The sequence below is a fragment of the Phyllobates terribilis genome, unplaced genomic scaffold, assembly GCF_046119375.1.
Source record: "Phyllobates terribilis strain yellow unplaced genomic scaffold, ASM4611937v1 Scaffold_8__6_contigs__length_399053987, whole genome shotgun sequence".
Lineage (NCBI taxonomy): Eukaryota > Metazoa > Chordata > Amphibia > Anura > Dendrobatidae > Phyllobates > Phyllobates terribilis.
In genome coordinates, this window is record NW_027362768.1 from 327,941,726 (window position 1) to 327,961,239 (window position 19,514).

At 45.3% G+C, this 19,514-nt stretch overlaps 1 protein-coding gene across 3 annotated transcripts in view; it reads left to right on the top strand.

Moving 5' to 3' along the window:
• Nucleotides 1-15,097, top strand: part of ABHD6 (abhydrolase domain containing 6, acylglycerol lipase) — a 37,888-nt gene extending 22,791 nt beyond the window's left edge. For all 3 annotated transcript variants that reach the window (XM_073644631.1, XM_073644630.1, XM_073644632.1), the window contains exons 7-9: nt 6,759-6,813; nt 9,607-9,707; nt 13,852-15,097. In XM_073644631.1, coding sequence (XP_073500732.1) covers nt 6,759-6,813; nt 9,607-9,707; nt 13,852-14,028 — 333 coding nt within the window. In that variant the 3' untranslated portion in view covers nt 14,029-15,097. The remainder of the gene's footprint in view (nt 1-6,758; nt 6,814-9,606; nt 9,708-13,851) is intronic.
• The last annotated feature ends 4,417 nt before the right edge of the window (nt 15,098-19,514 follow it).

A 19,514-nucleotide genomic window follows, 5' to 3' on the forward strand; every position in this document is an offset into this window, starting at 1 on the left:
GGATAGTCGCATGTGACGGTCTGTTAGTACACCACCTGCGACACTAAAGACGCGTTCCGATAATACACTAGCAGCAGGGCAAGCTAGCACCTCCAATGCATACTGACTAAGCTCTGGCCATGTATCCAGCTTACAGACCCAAAACTTGAAGGGAGAAGAGCCGTCTGGGAATACACTAAGAGGGCAAGACATGTAGTCTGTCACCATCTGACGGAAACGTTGCCTCCTGCTGACTGGAGCCGTCTGTGATGGTGTAGACATTTGTGGCGGTGGGGACACAAAACTTTGCCACATTTCGGCCATACTGGTCTTGCCTTGTGCTGAGGCGCTGCTTCTGCTCCCTCTTTGTGCAGAGCTTCCTCCACTGCCTTGACGCACTGAGCTGCTTTGTAAAGCACTAGCAGCACTGCTCTCGGTTGGAATGGAGAACATGATGGAATGCACCAGTGCGTCTTGGTACTCCCGCATTTTACGCTCCCGGTTCAATGGTGTTATGAGGCTTTGTAAGTTGTCCCGGTAGCGAGGATCTAGGAGGGTGGACACTCAATAATCAGCCGTGTTGAGAATGTGGGCGATGCGGCGGTCGTTTCTCAGGCACTGCAGCATGAAATCAACCATGTGCTGCAGACTGCCAACTGGCCAAGAAACGCTGTCCCCTGCTTGAGGCGTGATCTTTGCCTGCTCTGCATCACCCCACCCTCGCTCTAGATACTGACTACTAGAGCATTGTGTACCTCCCTCCTCTGGACAGATGTCTTCCTTATCCATTGACTCCTCCTCATCCTCCTCACAAAGTGTCCCCTGCCGAGGCCTTTGTGAGGAACCACGTTGTGCAGACTGTAGAGAAGCAGATGGCATTTGTGACTCCTCATCCTCCACCTCTTCCAAAACCTCGTCCCTTAGTGCTTGCAGTGTTTTTTCAAGCAGGCAGATAAGGGGGATAGTCATGCTGACTAGTGCATCATCTGCACTCGCCATCCGCGTGGAATAATCGAAGGCACGCAAAACGTGGCAAATGTCCTTCATAGAGGCCCACTCAGTGGTGGTGAAGTGTGAACGGCGCGCACGGCGACTTGTTTGCGCCTGCTGCAGCTGGTACTCCATTACTGCTGCCTGCTGCTCACACAACCTCTCCAACATATGTAACGTTGAATTCCACCTGGTGAGTAGGTCACATATGATGCGATGTTCTGGAAGACGTAATCGGCGCTGCAGAGCTGCAATGCGTGATCTTGCGTTGCTGGAACGCCGCAAGTGAGCGCACTCTATGCGGACCTTGTGAAGCAGTGCATCAAGATCCAGATAGTCCCTCAAAAAACTCTGCACGACCAAGTTGAGCACATGTGCCAGACATGGGATGTGAGTGAGGTTGCCTAGGCCCAGAGCTGCCACCAGATTTCGGCCATTGTCACACACTACCATGCCTGGCTGGAGATTCGCTGGCACAAACCACACGTCGCTCTGCTGCTTGATGGCATTCCAGAGCTCCTGCGCTGTGTGGCTTCGATTCCCCAAAGAAATTAATTTTAATACGGCCTGTTGACGTTTGGCCACGGCTGTGCTCATATCGGTCATCATAACAGGTAACCGTTCACGGGTCGATGTGGAGGTAGACCGTGACGGCTCCTGCAGCGCTGATTCAGAGGAACTGGAGTATGAGGAGGAGTCAATGTGTACAGACTGGATTCCTGCAATCCTTGGAGTTGGCAGAACACGTACAGCGCCACTCTCAAGATCTGTACCCGGCTCCACAACATTTACCCAATGGGCAGTGAGGGAAAGGTATCGTCCCTGTCCATGCTTACTGGTCCACGCATCGGTGGTCAGGTGGACCTTGCTACTGACGGCGTTTTGTAGCACATGTTTAATTTTTCCCTCCACATGATGTTGCAGGGCAGGGACGGCTTGCCTGCTGAAATAAAAGCGGCTGGGCTCGTTGTATTGTGGGACTGCCAATGCCATAAAGTTACGGAAGGTGTCAGTCTCCACCAGCCTGAATGATAGCATTTCAAGGGCCAGTAGTTTAGCAATGCCAGCATTCAGAGCCTGTACTCGGGGGTGGTTTGCCGAGTATGGGCGCCTTTTCTCCCATGCCTGTGCTAACGATGGCTGTAGACTGGCCTGGGAGTGTGAGGATGACTGGGAAAGTGGTGCTGTGGGTGGAATTACACTGTGTCTCTGTACAACAGTGCCAGAGATTCTTCCATGGCGATCCTGTGAGGAAGCCGAACCAGCTGTGTGTGAGCTGGAGGAAGAGGCTACAACACGAGCTGAAGAGGTGGTAGGTGGCGCTGTAGGTTGGCCTAGGTCTTCAGTGTGTTTTTGTAACTACACCACGTGCTTGGTCCGCACATGTTTCCACATATTTGTGGTATTGAGGTTGCTGACACTTTTCCCTCTTTTCACCTTCTGATTACACAGCTTGCATTTGACAAAGCAAATGTCATCTGCAACTGTGTCAAAAAAGGACCAGGCACTGCAAGTCTTGGGAGCGCCCGCTTTGGATTTTGGAAGAGCCATGCTCCTAATGGGTGCCGAAGTGGAGGCTACAGGCAACCAAGTCTGCCCCCTCCCTCTCCCTCCTTTTTGGGCTGTTCAGGGAATCTCTTCCTCAGAGCTGCTCCCACCACCTTCCTGTCCCTCACGCCATGATGGGTCAAGGACCTCATCATCTACACCACCCTCTTCAAACAACTGCTTCTCCTGGGTAGTCTCGACAGCACAGTATGCACCAGAAAGTGGCACCTGAGTCTCATCATCAGATGCGTACTGAGGTGTGCTGCTGACCATAGGCACTGGCCCACCCGCCTCTTCAGATTCAGAGAGACAAAACGGTTGCGCATCACTGCATACTACCTCTTCTTCAAATTCTCGAATTCTGCTTGGCTGGCCCCCTCTTTCCAAGCCAAGAGATTCAGAGAACAGAAGTAGAGATGGCTCCTGTCCAGGGCTCTCTGACTGCCTGGGCAATTTGGCAGGTGGTGAAGAGACAGATGGGTGCTCTTCAGTGCTCAGGACCTGAGAGGATCTGGAACTAATTGAAGTCGATGCGTTAGCTGACATCCATCCGACAACGGCTTCAATTTGGTCCTCCCGCAGCAGTGGGGTACGGCTAGCTCCTACAAAGCTGCGCCTAAAGGACTGTTCCCTGGTAAAACTGGGGGATGCTGAGTCACTGGTGCCCGCAGCAGGCACAGAATCCCCACGTCCTCTCCCTGCAGGCACAGAATCCTCACATCCTCTCCCTGCAGAAACTCCACGCCACGACCACATGCCTTACTCCCTGCGTTCTTCATCTTGGTAGACTGATAAAGATAGGCAGAAAAGTACTAAGGGCTTAGTGTGCTTATTCCTGAACAGCTGCTAACAGGTATAAGAAACACTAATTTTATAAAGTGTGGACTAGACTTTAATATGAGCTAATGTAGCCTACACAACTGTAAAGTGGAGTGTTTGGTGAACTTTATTTAGGTTTTTTTTGTCACAAAAAGACAGACACTGGATGTGCCCAAAGATGTAATACCGATAGTATAACAAACTTTTTGTAGCTATTACAATGTAGGAAGGTAACCTACAATGCAATAGATAAGGCTGCAAAAAATAGGCTAATACTAATCTGGCTGGGGCTGCAGGGCACAATGCTGCAGAAAGGCTCCTCTAACTACTCCTATATAGTGCGTTTGGAACCAATTTAGCTGAATACGGATGGAACCACCACACTAATAGGAGATATCAGGAAAAATTATGAAGTAGCAAAAAAGGACAATGTATGAGGCAGTGACGCACACTGAGTGCACTACAACCAGACGTGGCTGAAGCACACACTACAGGGTGAGCTGCACTCACACACAGAGAGCTTGCAGACAGCGGTGAACAGCGCAGAGAACTGTGCACTAGCGCTGCAAGGCACAGCGATTTATAAAGTAGCTTGGGTAAAGCAGAATAGACCAAATAGGTAGCTAAAACTGTCCCTCAGAACAACAGCGTCCTATCCCTATCTGAATTCACAGCAGAGTGAGCTCAAAATGACGGCGGCGGCTTTTATAGTGCATCATGACATCATTTCAGCAGCCAATCACAGCCATGCCATTAGTTAAGATGCCTACATGCCTAACAGGATGTGCCCACACTTCTTAGGATCCTCATTGGCTGAATAAAATGAAACTGGCTCATTGCATTATGGGAACTTCCGATTCCGGTATACGATATTGCAAAAGTATCGGAATTAAGTATCGGAATTCCGATACCGCGAATATCGGCCGATACCCGATATGTCAGTATCGGAATGCTCAACACTAGTCAGCAGCCGTATGAGGGCTTTTTTATTTTTTTTGTTGAGGCAGGATGAGTTGATGGCATACAAAATAGGGAAAAGAATTCTAAGTGTAATAAAATGGTGAATAATAAAAAAAGTAAATTCAGGTGTATTTTCTGTCGACGCAGCTGTGTCAGGGCTTGTTTTGTATGAGAGTCAATATAATATGTATGGGGTCAATACAATAAGTTGTTCTGTTTTAATTGCATTTTTTGAGCAAGGTGTAGCAATGATTTTACACAGCAAAAAAGGGCAACACTATTTACCTGCCCAGGTCTCAGAACTAATGCACTAAGCAATCACCCCCAACATGAACTGGGTAGGTTGGGAGTGGTTGTCTCATTAGTATTTTGCATCTGAGTTGCCGCCATATTTATTATATAGGTTTGCTGCATCCTGAGACTTGGGCAGGTAAATACTGTTGCCCTTTATTTGCTGTGTAAATTCTTGAATTTTTGGGGGGAATTTAGCTTTTAATTTTAGGTGTATCAAAAATTGTAGTTTTTCTTAGTCACTTTTTTTATGGTGTTTAACATATGGGTTAAATAATTTCCTCCTTTCATAAATAGGACTTTTATGGACCCGGTAATACTGAATATGCTTTTTTTATTTTTTTTTTTTTACTTTTTTTTTTTTTTTCTTAAGCTTATTTTTGGATGGAGGAAAAAGAGGTGATTCAAACTTTATTTTTTGTTCTATAATTATTTTTTTAAATTCACTTTTTTCAAAAAAATCTCCCTAGGAACTTGAACCCGTGATCGTTTGATTGCTTGTACCATATGGGTACTAAAGACGAAATCACAGCCTCCAAGATGGCGATGATGGGGAGGGGGGCGGGTGCTCTTCACCAGACCCCTGACTTGCATGGTAAACTATAGGCACCCCACAACCACATGGGGAGAGATTAGCGCCAGAACAGGTACCCCCCCCCCACCATCTCATCAGATTTCAGGATCTACTTAGAAATGTTTGCATTTTAGTTTGTGAAATCTGATGACAGATTCGCTTTAAAACATTCTGCAATATTGCAGGGAAGAATAAGGAGCCCATAATTAAGCTGTCCGGCTAATCACAAGTCTATAATCGCTGACAGGCCTTGGATGAAAGATCAGCAATCGTCATTTACAAATGGGCACTTTCCAGGCATGAAAACCCAATTACTGCCTCCAGAATCGGTGGAAAATGTCATTAATTGTTAAAAGGAAGCGTGAAATATGTCCTGTAAAATGAATTCACTAGAGAACATACAAGTGACTATGCTGGCACTAATCATTGTGTTAAGCATGGGTATGTTATAAAAGTATCTCTGCTAGTGGCTGTGTCTGAAGTAGTTATGTCTTCTTGGTTTGACAGGAGTTATGTATTTTTTTTTCTGAACAACATTTACCTTGATCACAAGATTTCTTGCTCTTCATGCTAACAAATCTACTATAGGAAGGAAAAACCCTCCAGTTTGGATCTTCATTCTTTTTTCCTTAAATCAGATTTCGCAATGAAAACTTACATTATTAAATAGATCTGTAAAACCTGATGAGGCTGGTGTAATGACTTTGAAAATCCCCATCAGAATAGCTGTATAATCTTTTTAGATAGTTTAAAGTCCACCTAGCCTGATTAACAGCTCCTCGCTGTCCCTCTTCGCTGCGGTCTCACATTGCTTAGTACAAGCTGCTGCTCTCAATCAGGATGGGTTCGTGGAGACTGAATACATTTGGACTCATGATTTCTCCCACTCTACTTATAGCTCTATATCTCTACTACTTTGCTGTTGGAGATATCTGTAAGTACTTTATGTAAAATCCATCAGAGGTCTGGCCCCTGACCGCTCTCTGCTCAGTGTTATAGATGGCAGCAGGAGGAGGATTGTACACAGATCTCCATAGCTTTGAGAGAGGGGGAAAATATCTAAAGTCTTATGGAAGGCAGAGAAAAACAGTTCTAGACAAGATGGAAAGCACAAGGAGAGGAGATAAATGCAGTTCTGTAGCTTCAAAGCTACATGAGTTAATGGAAAAAAGCAGAGCCCACATCCAGCCTTTATTCCTGGGAGAGACGCTCCCACTAAGAGAGAAATTTGGAACGTGTATCAAGCTGCAAACTGCATGTTACAAAATGAATGCAGGAATAAAGATTGCAGTCTGATCTGTAGTGCAATTAACTTTAGTAATTGCTAATATGTAAAAAATAATTTTCCTTGTCAAAGGTGTCCATCGCCTGTAAATTAGACATTCTACCTTTTCACACCTATTTTCTCCCTCCATGATCTTTTCCTTGAAATAATAGCAAGCCCAAATATCTTGTTTTATGTGACCTCGAGTCCTAACAAAAGCCATGAAACATTTTGCCGGATCCTTTTCTCATTGATGACGTCCGTGTATCAGTATAATATATTACCGAAATATATTTTATATCTAATCCCAAGAATGTCTTTCATTATTTTTAGGTCTTACAAGGACTTGTTGATGTTCGCATCCCTCACAATGATTTTTATAGAAAATGTAAGTTATAATAAATGTATGTGATGTAACATTCTGCGGCGCAGAAAGCTCCCTATTACTAATGTATGAACACTGCTAGAAATGAATGGGAATTTTATTACAGATTGGTATAACGATCTGTTTTATTGTTAATAATAGATGACTGCTTGGCAGGGAATGGAAATAGTCTCTGACTTATGAATATTTTTTTTTGAGTATTAACTTTTTATGCATATTCTGCACCAAAACATCAGGAAATAAAATATCTCAAGCTTTGCCGACCATAACTTTTGAATCTCAGAAATCCTCCATATTTAGGGAAGTTTTCCAACCACGTCAATTTCTCTTTAAAAGGCATTGTCTCCTATAGAAAAGCCCCTTTAAATATGGACACCACAAAGAGACCTCATTTGAGTCCCCTCTCTATTAGTTATAGTAGAGTGCTACTGTTGTGGTGCAAATCCATCCACGTATTACGTAGTCGCAGAGGCATACATATCATAGGGGCCAGCCAACCAGATGCCATAACGCCTTTGCAGAGAGGGGGCCCAATCTTAGTTAGATTCACCTCCTTCGTTATTTTGTGGAGTGGTCCCTGTTTTGAGACCCCTCTCTTTTAGTTAGAGGGGAGAACTGGCCCATCTATGCATTACTTGGTCACAAGAGTGTGCATACCAATCAAGTGACGTTTCTCCTTTTCGAGAGTGACATACCGGCTCTGGCATGCCAATGTAAGGAGGCTTATTCGCCATTCAATGCTCCTCTGGGAAATTTAATATGCAAATTGACTCTTCGGAGCGGAAGAGGACTTGAACTCTATAGCGCCGCCTGTTGGAAGCAGCTATCCTACAAGTTACAATTGACCCTTTAACGAGCCTTGCAATATGACTTGCAGACAGTGTTTCGGGGTATTGCTCCTCATCAGTACAAAACATGAGATCTGAATTGGGTAGATGAGAGGACTGAGGTCTAAGGGGTAACTTTTCTCCTTGTAGAATGTGACATACCGGCTCTGGGCAAGAAGGCTTTTTCACCGTGCAATAAGCCTCTGGGAAATTTATTATGCAAATTGCCTCTTCAGAGAGGAAGAGGACTTGAACTCAGTCCAGAGCCTCTCACCTAGCCAAATCAGTTCTCATACTTTGCACTGACGAAGGGCAGTAACCATGAAATACTGTGTTTGCAAATTGAGATTCTGATTTAGCTTTTATCCTAAGTCCTATTGCAAGACTCATTAAATGGTCAGTCGTGACTTGTAGGATTGCTGTTTCCAACAGGTGGCGCTATAGAGTTCAAGTCCTCTTCCTCTCTGAAGAGGCAATTTGCATACCATAGAAGCAGGCCCGGCGCCAGCACCCAGGCAAGTGCAGGGGCCCTGAGCAGGCGGGGGGGGGGCCCATTCGCCGTCGGACACCCCGCCGCGCTATGGGACCCATGAGCAGATGAGAGCAGTGTCAGCGCCTTCTCCCCCCCGCCTTTTTAGGGCCCCGGCAGCCGGCACAATAGTTGCCTCTCCCCGTGCCTCCGCAGCAGGCCCTGTCTCTTCCGTGTCCTCTGACTGGGATGTCTAAGTTCAGAGGGCGCGGTGACGTCTTTCCACCGCGCCCTCTCCTGAGCCGTCACAGTGCAGAGCGGGAAGACGCCGGCGACACTGGAGTCCAGAGAAGTGAGGTGAGTATTTGATTATTTTTTTTTTAAATGTATGAAGGCATGGGGCATTATAAGGGAGGGGGGGTGACATCCTGCATGGGGCCATTATATGGAGGGAACAGCCTGCATGGGGCATTATGTGGGGGAACAGCCTGCATGGAGCGTTATATGGGGGCCAGTATTCTGCATGGAGCGTTATATTGGGGCCACTATTCTGTATGGAGCGTTATATTGGGGCCAGTATCCTGTATGGAGCGTTATATGGGGGCCAGTATCCTGTATGGAGCATTATATAAGGGCTAGTATCCTGTATGGAGCGTTTCATGGGGGCCAGTATTCTGCATGGAGCATTTTATGGGGGCCAGTATTCTGTATGGAGCGTTATATGGGGACCAGTATTCTGTATGGAGCATTATATGAGGGCTAGTATCCTGTATGGAGCGTTTTATGGGGGCCAGTATTCTGTATGGAGCATTATATGGGGGCCAGTATTCCGTATGGAGCATTTTATGGGGGCCAGTATTCTGTATGGAGCATTATATGGGGGCCAGTATTCTGTGTGGAGCGATTCGCCGGTTTCTGAGCTATTGTGGAATTTACAATAGATATCACTCATGTAATGTAAGAAGTGAAATCTTTGGTCTTGTGCTATATATATTTATATGACGCTTTTGCCCAGGGCCCACAAAAACCTGGAGCCGACCCTGTATACAAGTCAGCCATGCTGATGCTGAAGGGCCCCGGTTGAGAGGTGATCCAGTCTAGATTGGACTTTTCTGTATTACTGGGCGATGAGAATCTTTTAAGACTTTGCTATTTAGTGGAACTGTACTTTGGGGGAAAAAAAGTGTCTGAATGGTGTAGGGGTCAAAAACAAAACGGCTGACTTTTCAGTGATAAAACCTCTTTCTAGGCAAGGCTTATTTTATTCTTTGCTATTGGTCCACCTCTTTTTTTATGTACAATGCTGCTCTTTTGAATGTCTGACATGTAATACTACAATTCACCTGTAGGGGCCACTGTTCATAATTTGGGGTATCTGAAGCCAAATCCACAGCAATCAGCCGATCACCAGCTTCAATACCTTTTTCATACCTTTTTTAATAGATCCAAAAAAAATTCCTGTTTTTTGTCCGGCAAATGATAATAAACTTCTTTGTTTAGTATTTTTAGATATGGTAGAAGAGAAGTCACGTCACACTCTACATGAGAGCATGCACAAAATCACTGCCCCTACCCAAATAATATGGGGCAGACAGGACCAGGTACGTGGATTCTTTATATTTTGTATGATAAGTATTGAGAAACACACAGTAATGATGCTTTTAGTAGCAAATTATAAAAAAGCAAGCAAAACAGGCATTTCTTTTTAAACAGTTAACAACACACCAAGGTGCTAATAATAATAATCGGAGAACCATGTGGTTATCCTGTCTAAGTAATGTATATCTTCCGAAAAAAACATATGGAAGATAATTGACAGAAACAAATGTATTTGATCAGGATTGACGGGTCTCTTTCCCTATACATGCACGCAGGGAGAGACCTGCCAGTCATAGGCAGTGGGCGGGGACAAGCCACCAGGGACCTTCCTGTCTGACTAGTCTCCTGTGCAGCTCCTTCTCGGCAGCTTTTAAAGTATGTTTTTCTCTTTAAAGAAGGACTCCTCCTCGTCCCATCAAAATGTTTATCTTAATATATTGCAATCATCATATTATACAGCACTGAGTACTTATAATTGTTCATTTTGCCTTTCTACCCAGCTAATTATTATTTTTCCATTAGATCTATGACATCTAATGATTAAAAACTGACTAGCTGAAACCTTCTAAGCTCTATGTAGTAACAGGAGGTCAATTTTCCCTGCATGAGTCATCACTGAAAAAGTCCCTGGCAGAAGGGAGGAGGGGAGTAGCTGGGTCAGGAGGTGAAAAGGGAGATGATAAATGCAGGGAAAAGAGACTTTCTGTTTCTACACAGAGAAGAGAAAAGAGAAGAATTAGCTGGGTAGAAAGGCGAAATGAGCAATTGTAAGTACACAGTGCTGTATAATATGATGACTGCAGAAAATTAAGAGGATAGAAACTTTAATTTTAAAACGTTGTGGCATTTAAAGAAGCACTTCCATCAAACATACATGGCTGAAATCCTACAACTAATGTCTGATACATGTTGCCCGTAGATCGGGCAGCGTATATCAGCTGTCAGGTTCCCTATGATGCAGCAGCTAAAAAGGTGTATGTATGTATGTATGTATGTATGTATATTTATTATATTATATATGACGCGCACCCTGGGCTGTGGGGTACTCGGTAGCCGGGCCGGTCGGTGCTGGGGGATGTCACAGTGGCGGTGACCCGGCCCATGTCCCAGGGCGGTCAATAAAAAGGGGATTATAGTTTTTATAGTTTAATATTCGTGGCGCCACCTGTGGTATGCGGCTATATGGGGCCGCTGCTGCGGTGCAGATCCTCGGAAGCTGATGGTGACGCAGCAGAGTTGGTTCTGCTCTCCACAGGTAGAGCTTAGCTCCAGGGCAGTGTAGATGGTAATAAATAGAGGTAGATGTTGTTGTGCAGTATAGTGCAGGGCTGGTGATGGCGCAGCAATAATTCACAGAGACAGTGGGGAGCAGTCTTCAAGGTTTACTCACGATAATCACGTTGCTCCTGGTTACAACGGCCAAATTATCACCACCCGCGTCGTCCTGTGTTCACTCAGGGAGGGGTTCAGCAATCCCTCAGGTAATTCAAGAGCACTTAACGGGACCCCATGCTGTGTGCCTTCCCCGGTCGTCTTCCTGTGCTGGCTCTCACCCTCCTGCCCTGCGCCTCGCAACCTGTGTCCCAAGCCGGTAACCTCAGATCTTGGCGGGCAACCTAGAGTTCCCTGGATCCTGTGCGGCAACCTTTTCGGTGATTAATTGCGGCTGTGGGCAACTACACCCTGGAAATGTAGAAGCCTCCGGTTTCTAGCTGAATGTTGCAATTCCCACTAGTTAGGGGCCGGTCCCCTTCGCGGCCTGATCCTTCCACGCCTGGTAGATTCGGGCGTACGTGTGGCTTCCTGCACTTCCCGTACCCCTAGGATCCACTCTTTCTTTCTGGAGCCTTCCTCCCTGCTCCTCTCTTCCCTTCAGTCTCACCTCCTGGGCCTCTCTCACTCAGGCCCGCTCCTCCCGAGCAGAGCTCCTGCAGAGCTCCTGCTCCTTACACTGTGTCCTCTGACTGACTCTTTCTCATCTCTCTCTATCTCAAGATGGCTTCCGCTTTTTTATACTACTCCTGAAGTGCTCCCCTGAACTTCTTCCTCCACCCACACCCACTACATGGTTCCGCCCTCCAGCTAGGGACCAGGGACTGTGCTCTCCCTTAGGAGCAATCTCGCCCTGCCCTCTGGAGTGGAGTGTAATGGATGCAAGTGGGTGGGTCCCGGGCAGTACTCCATCCTTACCTGAGAGTGAGATACCGCACCTCTGGGTGAGATGCAGTACCTCTGTGGCGACTGAACCCTCAGGGGCGCCACATATATACACATATTATACAATATACATTGCTCAAAAAAATAAAGGGAACACTCAAATAACACATCCTAGATCTGAATGAATGAAATATTCTCATTGAATACTTTGTTCTGTACAAAGTTGAATGTGCTGACAACAAAATCACACAAAAATCATCAATGGAAATCAAATTTATTAACCAATGGAGGCCTGGATTTGTAGTCACCAACCAAAATTAAAGTGGAAAAACACACTACAGGCTGATCCAACTTTGATGTAATGTCCTTAAAACAAGTCAAAATGAGGCTCAGTATTGTGTGTGGCCTCCACGTGACTGTATGACTTCCCTACAACGCCTGGGCATGCTCCTGATGAGGTTGCGGATGGTCTCCTGTGGAATCTCCTCCTAGACCTGGACTAAAGCATCTGCCAACTCCTGGACAGTCTGTGGTGCAACATGATATCCCAGATGTGCTCAATCGGATTCAGGTCTGGGGAACGGGCGGGCCGGTCCATAGCCTCAATGCCTTCATCTTGCAGGAACTGCTAACACACTCCAGCCACATGAGGTCGAGGTCTGGCATTGTCCTGCATTAGGAGGAACCCAGGGCCAACCGCACCAGCATATGGTCTCACAAGGGGTCTGAGGATCTCATCTCGGTACCTAATGGCAGTCAGGCTACCTCTGGCAAGCACATGGAGGGCTGTGCGGCCCTCCAAAGAAATGCCACCCCACACCATTACTGACCCACTGCCAAACCGGTCATGCTGACGGATGTTGCAGGCAGCAGATCGCTCTCCACGGCGTCTCCAGACTCTGTCACGTCTATCACATGTGCTCAGTGTGAACCTGCTTTCATCTGTGAAGAGCACAGGGCGCCAGTGGCGACTTTGCCAATCCTGGTGTTCTGTGGCAAATGCCAAGCGTCCTGCACGGTGTTGGGCTGTGAGCACAACCCTCATCTGTGGACGTCGGGCCCTCATACCACCCTCATGGAGTCGGTTTCTAGCCGTTTGTGCAGACACATGCACATTTGTGGCCTGCTGGAGGTCATTTTGCAGGGCTCTGGCAGTGCTCCTCCTGTTCCTCCTTGCACAAAGGCGGAGGTAGTGGTTCTTCTGCTGGGTTGTTGCCCTCCTATGGCCCCCTCCACGTCTCCTGGTGTACTGGCCTGTCTCCTGGTAGCGCCTCCAGCCTCTGGACACTACGCTGACAGACACACCAAACATTCTTGCCACAGCTCGCATTGATGTGCCATCCTGGATGAGCTGCACTACCTGAGCAACTTCTGTGGGTTGTAGAGTCCGTCTCATGCTACCACGAGTGTGAAAGCACAACCAACATGCAAAAGTGACCAAGACATCAGCCAGAAAGCATTGGTACTGAGATGTGGTCTGTGGTCCCCACCTGCAGAACCACTCCTTTATTGATGGTGTCTTGATAATTGCCAATAATTTCCATCTATTGTCTATTCCATTTGCACAACAGCATGTGAAATTGATTGTCAATCAGTGTTGCTTCCTAAGTGGACAGTTTGATTTCACAGAAGTTTGATTTACTTGGAGTTATATTCTGTTGTTTAAGTGTTCCCTTTATTTTTTTGAGCAGTGTATGTGTGTATGTTATAATATTTGTAGCAAGGGGCCCAATAAGTGACTCCCTATTCTACATTGACTCCAGATTGGGAGGCATAAACCTGATGACAGATTCCCTTTAAATGAGATCCGTTTAAGTGAATAGCTGAGCCCTATAATACTTAACCGTCTGAGTCCACCATAGAAGGAGCGGACCCCCCTTTCCGACTTAGAGGATTTTTATATGGACAGTAAATCTAGCAGTGCATTTTTTCTTTCTACGCCTCACTGACATAATAGGCATTAATATATACGTTCTATATTGCCTTCAGGTGCTTGATGTTTCCGGAGCTGAAGTCTTGGCTAATGCAATACCCGGAAGCCAAGTGGAGATCCTGGAGAACTGTGGACATTCAGTAGTGATGGAGCGACCACGAAAATCGGCCAAACTCATAGTGGACTTTTTATCTTCCTTGCAAACCACAGAGAACAATAAGAAGCATGATTAGACCTTCAGGACTGCTGCGGACTCTATGGTCCTCTCTATTACTGTATTTCTCTGAGCTTCTCAGAGGATCTGTAGACCTTCTAGGAAAGTAGCTTAGTTCCTTGTGAACAGAAGACTGTATCTGAATACAGATTACTTCCAGCGCAGCGGAGTCTTTAGAACGACGCATTGCACTTAATGGGTACTGGAGCGGTGGCACTATTGTTGTAAATGGTACCCAGTGGCACTGTAATAGTTAAAGCCTGCATTCGGACTGATGCACTGACCCAAAACCATACTATGAAATGCTAGATGACTTAATAATATAGCAAAATGCAAGTCCGTTCGGTAACCCTACTTATCGTGATAGGTGGTAAGACAATTTCACTCTGAAGGTGTGAGCCATCTTCTATGGCCGAAACATGCAAAATATCACAGTGCGTGAGAAACCCTAATATCTGGGCATCGTGCCTTCCAAGCAGATTACATTATATGCAGATCAGCTTTGACACTGTGCCCAAGACGGATGATTTTGCTGGTATAGAATGAGCAATGCATGGCTATATTCGGAGATTTCACCCAAAACCATTCACTGAGCCTTTGCCCTCTGTCCTACTATTATTACCACTACCACCCCAGTTGTAAAAATGCCAAAGAATCAAGAGATTGAGATCATCATTCGGGGCTTAATAGGTGCATACTACATTGCAAAAAATTAGCCCTTTCCATTTAATGCTGAATTTGCATGATCTCGGTTTTTCTGTTGCTATCGGTTATAGCACATTGGCGGTGACAAATAATTATATTAAAGGTCCAGAATTAGAAAAATATCCTTTTTTTCCCCTAAAATAGCACCACACTTGTGTTGAGGTTGTATGTGGTATTACAGCTCTGAATCATTCCCGTTAATGGAAATAATCAGTAGACAGGGGTAGTGGTGTTTTGGAAGGAAAAAAGCAGCCATGTTTTTCTAATTCTGACTATAAAATACTAAAATTTTCTGTGCTAATTTGGCCATAGGGGGCAGTATTTTAAGGGTTTATGGCTCATTTCTGTATTTCTTTACCCATGGACCAGTATGCAATTCTTATTTGTGTTAATAAATATACATATTGTTACTACTTGTATTATTATTTTTTTACTCTGAGTCTTACTTTAAAGGGATGTGAGAAAAAATAGAGGGTAAAAATAAGAAAATTCATATTTTTCTAATTTGTGCATACAAATATATAATATAATAAAAAAATAAGAAATATATATATAATACAGTACAGACCAAAAGTTTGGATACACCTTCTCATTTAAAGATTTTTCTGTATTTTCATGACTTTGAAAATTGTACATTCACACTGAAGGCATCAAAACTATGAATTAACACATGTGGCATTATATACTTAACAAAAAAGTGTGAAACAACTGAAAATATGTCTTATATTCTAGGTTCTTCAAAGTAGCCACCTCTTGCTTTGATGACTGCTTTGCACACTCTTGGCATTCTCTTGATGAGCTTCAAGAGGTGGTCACCGGAAATGGTTTTCACTTCACAGGTGTGCCCTGTCAGGTTTAATAAGTGGGATTTCTTGCCTTATAAATGGGGTTGGGACCATCAGTTGTGTTGTGCAGAAGACTCGTGGATACACAGCTAATAGTCCTACTGAATAGACTGTTAGCTGCTTTTTTCTTGCCATAATACAAATTCTAATTAAAGAAAAACGAGTGGCCATCATTACTTTAAGAAATGAAGGTCAGTCAGTCAGTCCGAAAAATTGGGAAAACTTGTGTCCCCAAGTGCAGTTGCAAAAACCATCAAGCGCTACAAAGAAACCGGCTCACATGAGAACCGCCCCAGGAAAGGAAGACCAAGAGTCACCTCTGCTTCTGAGGATAAGTTTATCCGAGTCACCATCCTCAGAAATCGCAGGTTAACAGCAGCTCAGATTAGAGACCAGGTCAATGGCACACAGAGTTCTAGCAGCAGACACATCTCTACAACAACTGTTAAGAGGAGACTTTGTGCAGCAGGCCTTCATGGTAAAATAGCTGCTAGGAAACCACTGCTAAGGACAGGCAACAAGCAGAAGAGACTTGTTTGGGCTAAAGAACACAAGGAATGGACGTTAGACCAGTGGAAATCTGTGCTTTGGTCTGATAAGTCCAAATTTGAGATCTTTGGTTCCAACCACTGTGTCTTTGTGCGATGCAGAAAAGGTGAACGGATGGAATCTACATGCCTGGTTCCCACCGTGAAGCATGGAGGAGGAGGTGTGGTGGTGTGGGGGTGCTTTGCTGGTGACACTGTTGGGGATTTATTCAAAATTGAAGGCATACTGAACCAGCATGGCTACCACAGCATCTTGCAGTGGCATGCTATTCCATCCGGTTTGCGTTTAGTTGGACCATCATTTTATTTTTCAACAGGACAATGACCCCAAACACACCTCCAAGCTGTGTAAGGGCTATTTGACCAAGAAGGAGAGTGATGGGGTGCTACGCCAGATGACCTGGCCTCCACAGTCACCAGACCTGAACCCAATCGATATGGTTTGGGGTGAGCTGGACCACAGAGTGAAGGCAAAAGGGCCAACAAGTGCTAAGCATCTCTGGGAACTCCTTCAAGATTGTTGGAAGACCATTTCCGGTGACTACCTCTTGAAGCTCATCAAGAGAATGGCAAGAGTATGAAAAGCAGTCATCAAAGCAAAATTTTTTTTGCTAATTGAAAAACAAACAAAAAGACATTATAAAAAAATAAGAAATATATATAATATAATAACAATATAATGCTCCGTCTCCCTTCGCTAAAAGCTGACGTGGAGCCTTGCACTGCTGTGTATTACTTGTGCAGCAATATAAAGCTAAACTAAATCAGTACAAATTCTGTTCTACTTTAATAGAAATAGGAAAAACCACTGTGTAGAGAAGACTGGGAAATGTAATGGTTGTGTAGATTACATAACCCTTGCCCTAGTGCGACCGCGATAAACTCTGCTCACTCTGCTGCATTACTGACCTGTCGCCCAGATCCCTGCACCCTGCACTTTGTCCTGGTGTCTTATCTGTAGTGGTCGATTACGCTATTAAGACATTCACATATTAGAACCATAAAACTCTGTGCAGAGCTTAAACATGACTCAAGGCTCATTCACATTAGACGATCAGCGTTGTTCAATGACCGCCGATTGGCTGTATGTTTGTGGTCGACCTGTATAATAAACACGACTACTGATCGGCTCTTGTGCCGCATTCACACAACCAGTCGCGGGAATCCTGCCCCGAGCTTTGCAGAATCATAGACCTATACTCTGCTGTCTATTTTGGGACAGGAGACCCTCGGTCAGTCTGTGCTCAGACCGTGACACATGGCTGTGCGAATGCCGCCTTGCGCTGTGCATAGAATGGTCATTAATCCTTGGTTCAGCGCACATAGGCTGCCATTGTTCTCGGCAGTACATGTCCGGTTTACACAAGACTAGAGTGATGACTTTTTTTTTTAAAGCAAGTCATAAGATCGTTTCACCTGAAGAACAATGGCGCTCATTCATCGGGTGATTGGCAGCCGATAATCGTGCAGTGTAAATGCACCCTTGGAACTGAAGGTTAAAATCGCTGTTTATTTTTATCGTTAATAGGGAGACAGATCTACTTACAGTGTTGAGGAGAGCCATAGGATCAAATACTTAATTAACCTCAAGACATAGGAGGTTGAGAGAAAAGACCCATAAAGTGTATTATTTCACCTTACATAAGCTTGTTTAGATCAAAAGATGGCTGCCATTTCCTGTTTCATCACACCATGCTCTGTTATGCAACATGGCAACTGGACCTATGACAACATCCTGTTGTACATGTGGCAGAGGTGGAGACTTTATTTATGACTACATCCTGTCGTACAAGGAAGTTCCAAGAGGAAGCTGAATTCTATAGAAGGACTAACCAATCACAGAGCGACACATCGCTTGGAGACACCCACCCTGATGACCTCATGGACCACGCTCCCTGATGACCTCATGGACCAACCCACCCCAATGACCTCATGGATCACGCCCCCTGATGACCTCATGGATCACGGCCCCTGATGACCTCATGGACCAACCCACCCTGATGACCTCATGGACCAACCCACCCTGATTACCTCATGGACCACGCCCCCTGATTACCTCATGGACCACGCCCCCTGATTACCTCATGGACCAACCCACCCTGATGACCTTATGGATCAGCCCATGGACTAACCAATCAATACATCTGGTTACTCACATTCTGGGGCTAACAGAGCCCATATACTGAGTTTATATAAATCTATGTTCGAGTTGAATAAAGGACACTTGGAGCTGTGCCATAGCTGATCAAGGAGAGCTTACATCCGACTGTGTGTTGTGTCTGATGTTATTCTTTCTTGCATGCACTTGATCATATCCATTAGGCCAGGAGCAGGCAACTAGTGAACATACCAAAGTGTTCACCCTAACAACAGCACCACTCCAGCATTTTTTTTTTTATTGCAGCGCTGGAGTGGTAGTATTAATCTAAGTTCTCTGTCACTAGTAATATACTTACCAGTTGCAGTCTTCAGCTGTTCCCAGTGCTGCTCCTGTCGGTCACCAGCAATTTGTGACCTGCCGGATTGCTCCAGTGTTTGGTGGGAGAACCGGAAGTCACAACTCAATGTAAAACCGAGCACCATAACGATACTCTCATAGACTTACATTGAGAGCTTGTGGCCGTTACCTCTGACTTCCAGTCAGTCAGAATTTGCGGTTGATTGTGGCGTGGGACCGGAGCGGCGCTGGGAAGAGCTGAAGACTGTGACTGGTAAGTATAAGACTAGGGGCAGGGATCTTAGATTATTAGCGCCACTCCAGTGCTGAAATAAACAAAAATAAAAAGACCCGCTGGAGTGGTGCTTTAATATGGAATCCAACTATCTGTGGTCACCTTTAGACATGTTGTACCGAGATTACATGTTAGCACCTATCAACAGCAGTGCACATACTTGATCGCTGCTCCATCAAAACTAAAGACTCTGCATCCATATTATTGTAGTTAGTGGGGGATCCCGGGCTCAGACCCCCAGCGATTTGCAAGTAAATCTCGGTATAACCTCTTTAAAGCGAAGCTTACACGAGCGTATTTTGGGTCTGTGCTGTCCATATGCAACACACGGATCAATGTAAAGTAATGTGGTAGTTCACCCAAATTAATTTTTTAAGATGAATCACTCATAGATTTCAAGAGGTGTGTGTAAAAAAAACAAAACAAAACCCATATCATAAGAACCCCATTTGCAGAGGATGTGCCCGTGCGGGGGGGGAGCCTGCTGACGCCAGTGCCTAGTTCAGCTGAACATGTGTATGAGGACGCACATTCAGCTGAAGCGTATTGCTGCGCAGGGACCCGCCGAGTCACTCCACTGCAATAAACACCACTGGCCAATCAGAGGCCTTCAGCTTACGTCCGCATGGCATTCACGAGCGGTGCATAGCAGTGACATTATGTACTGTCCATGCC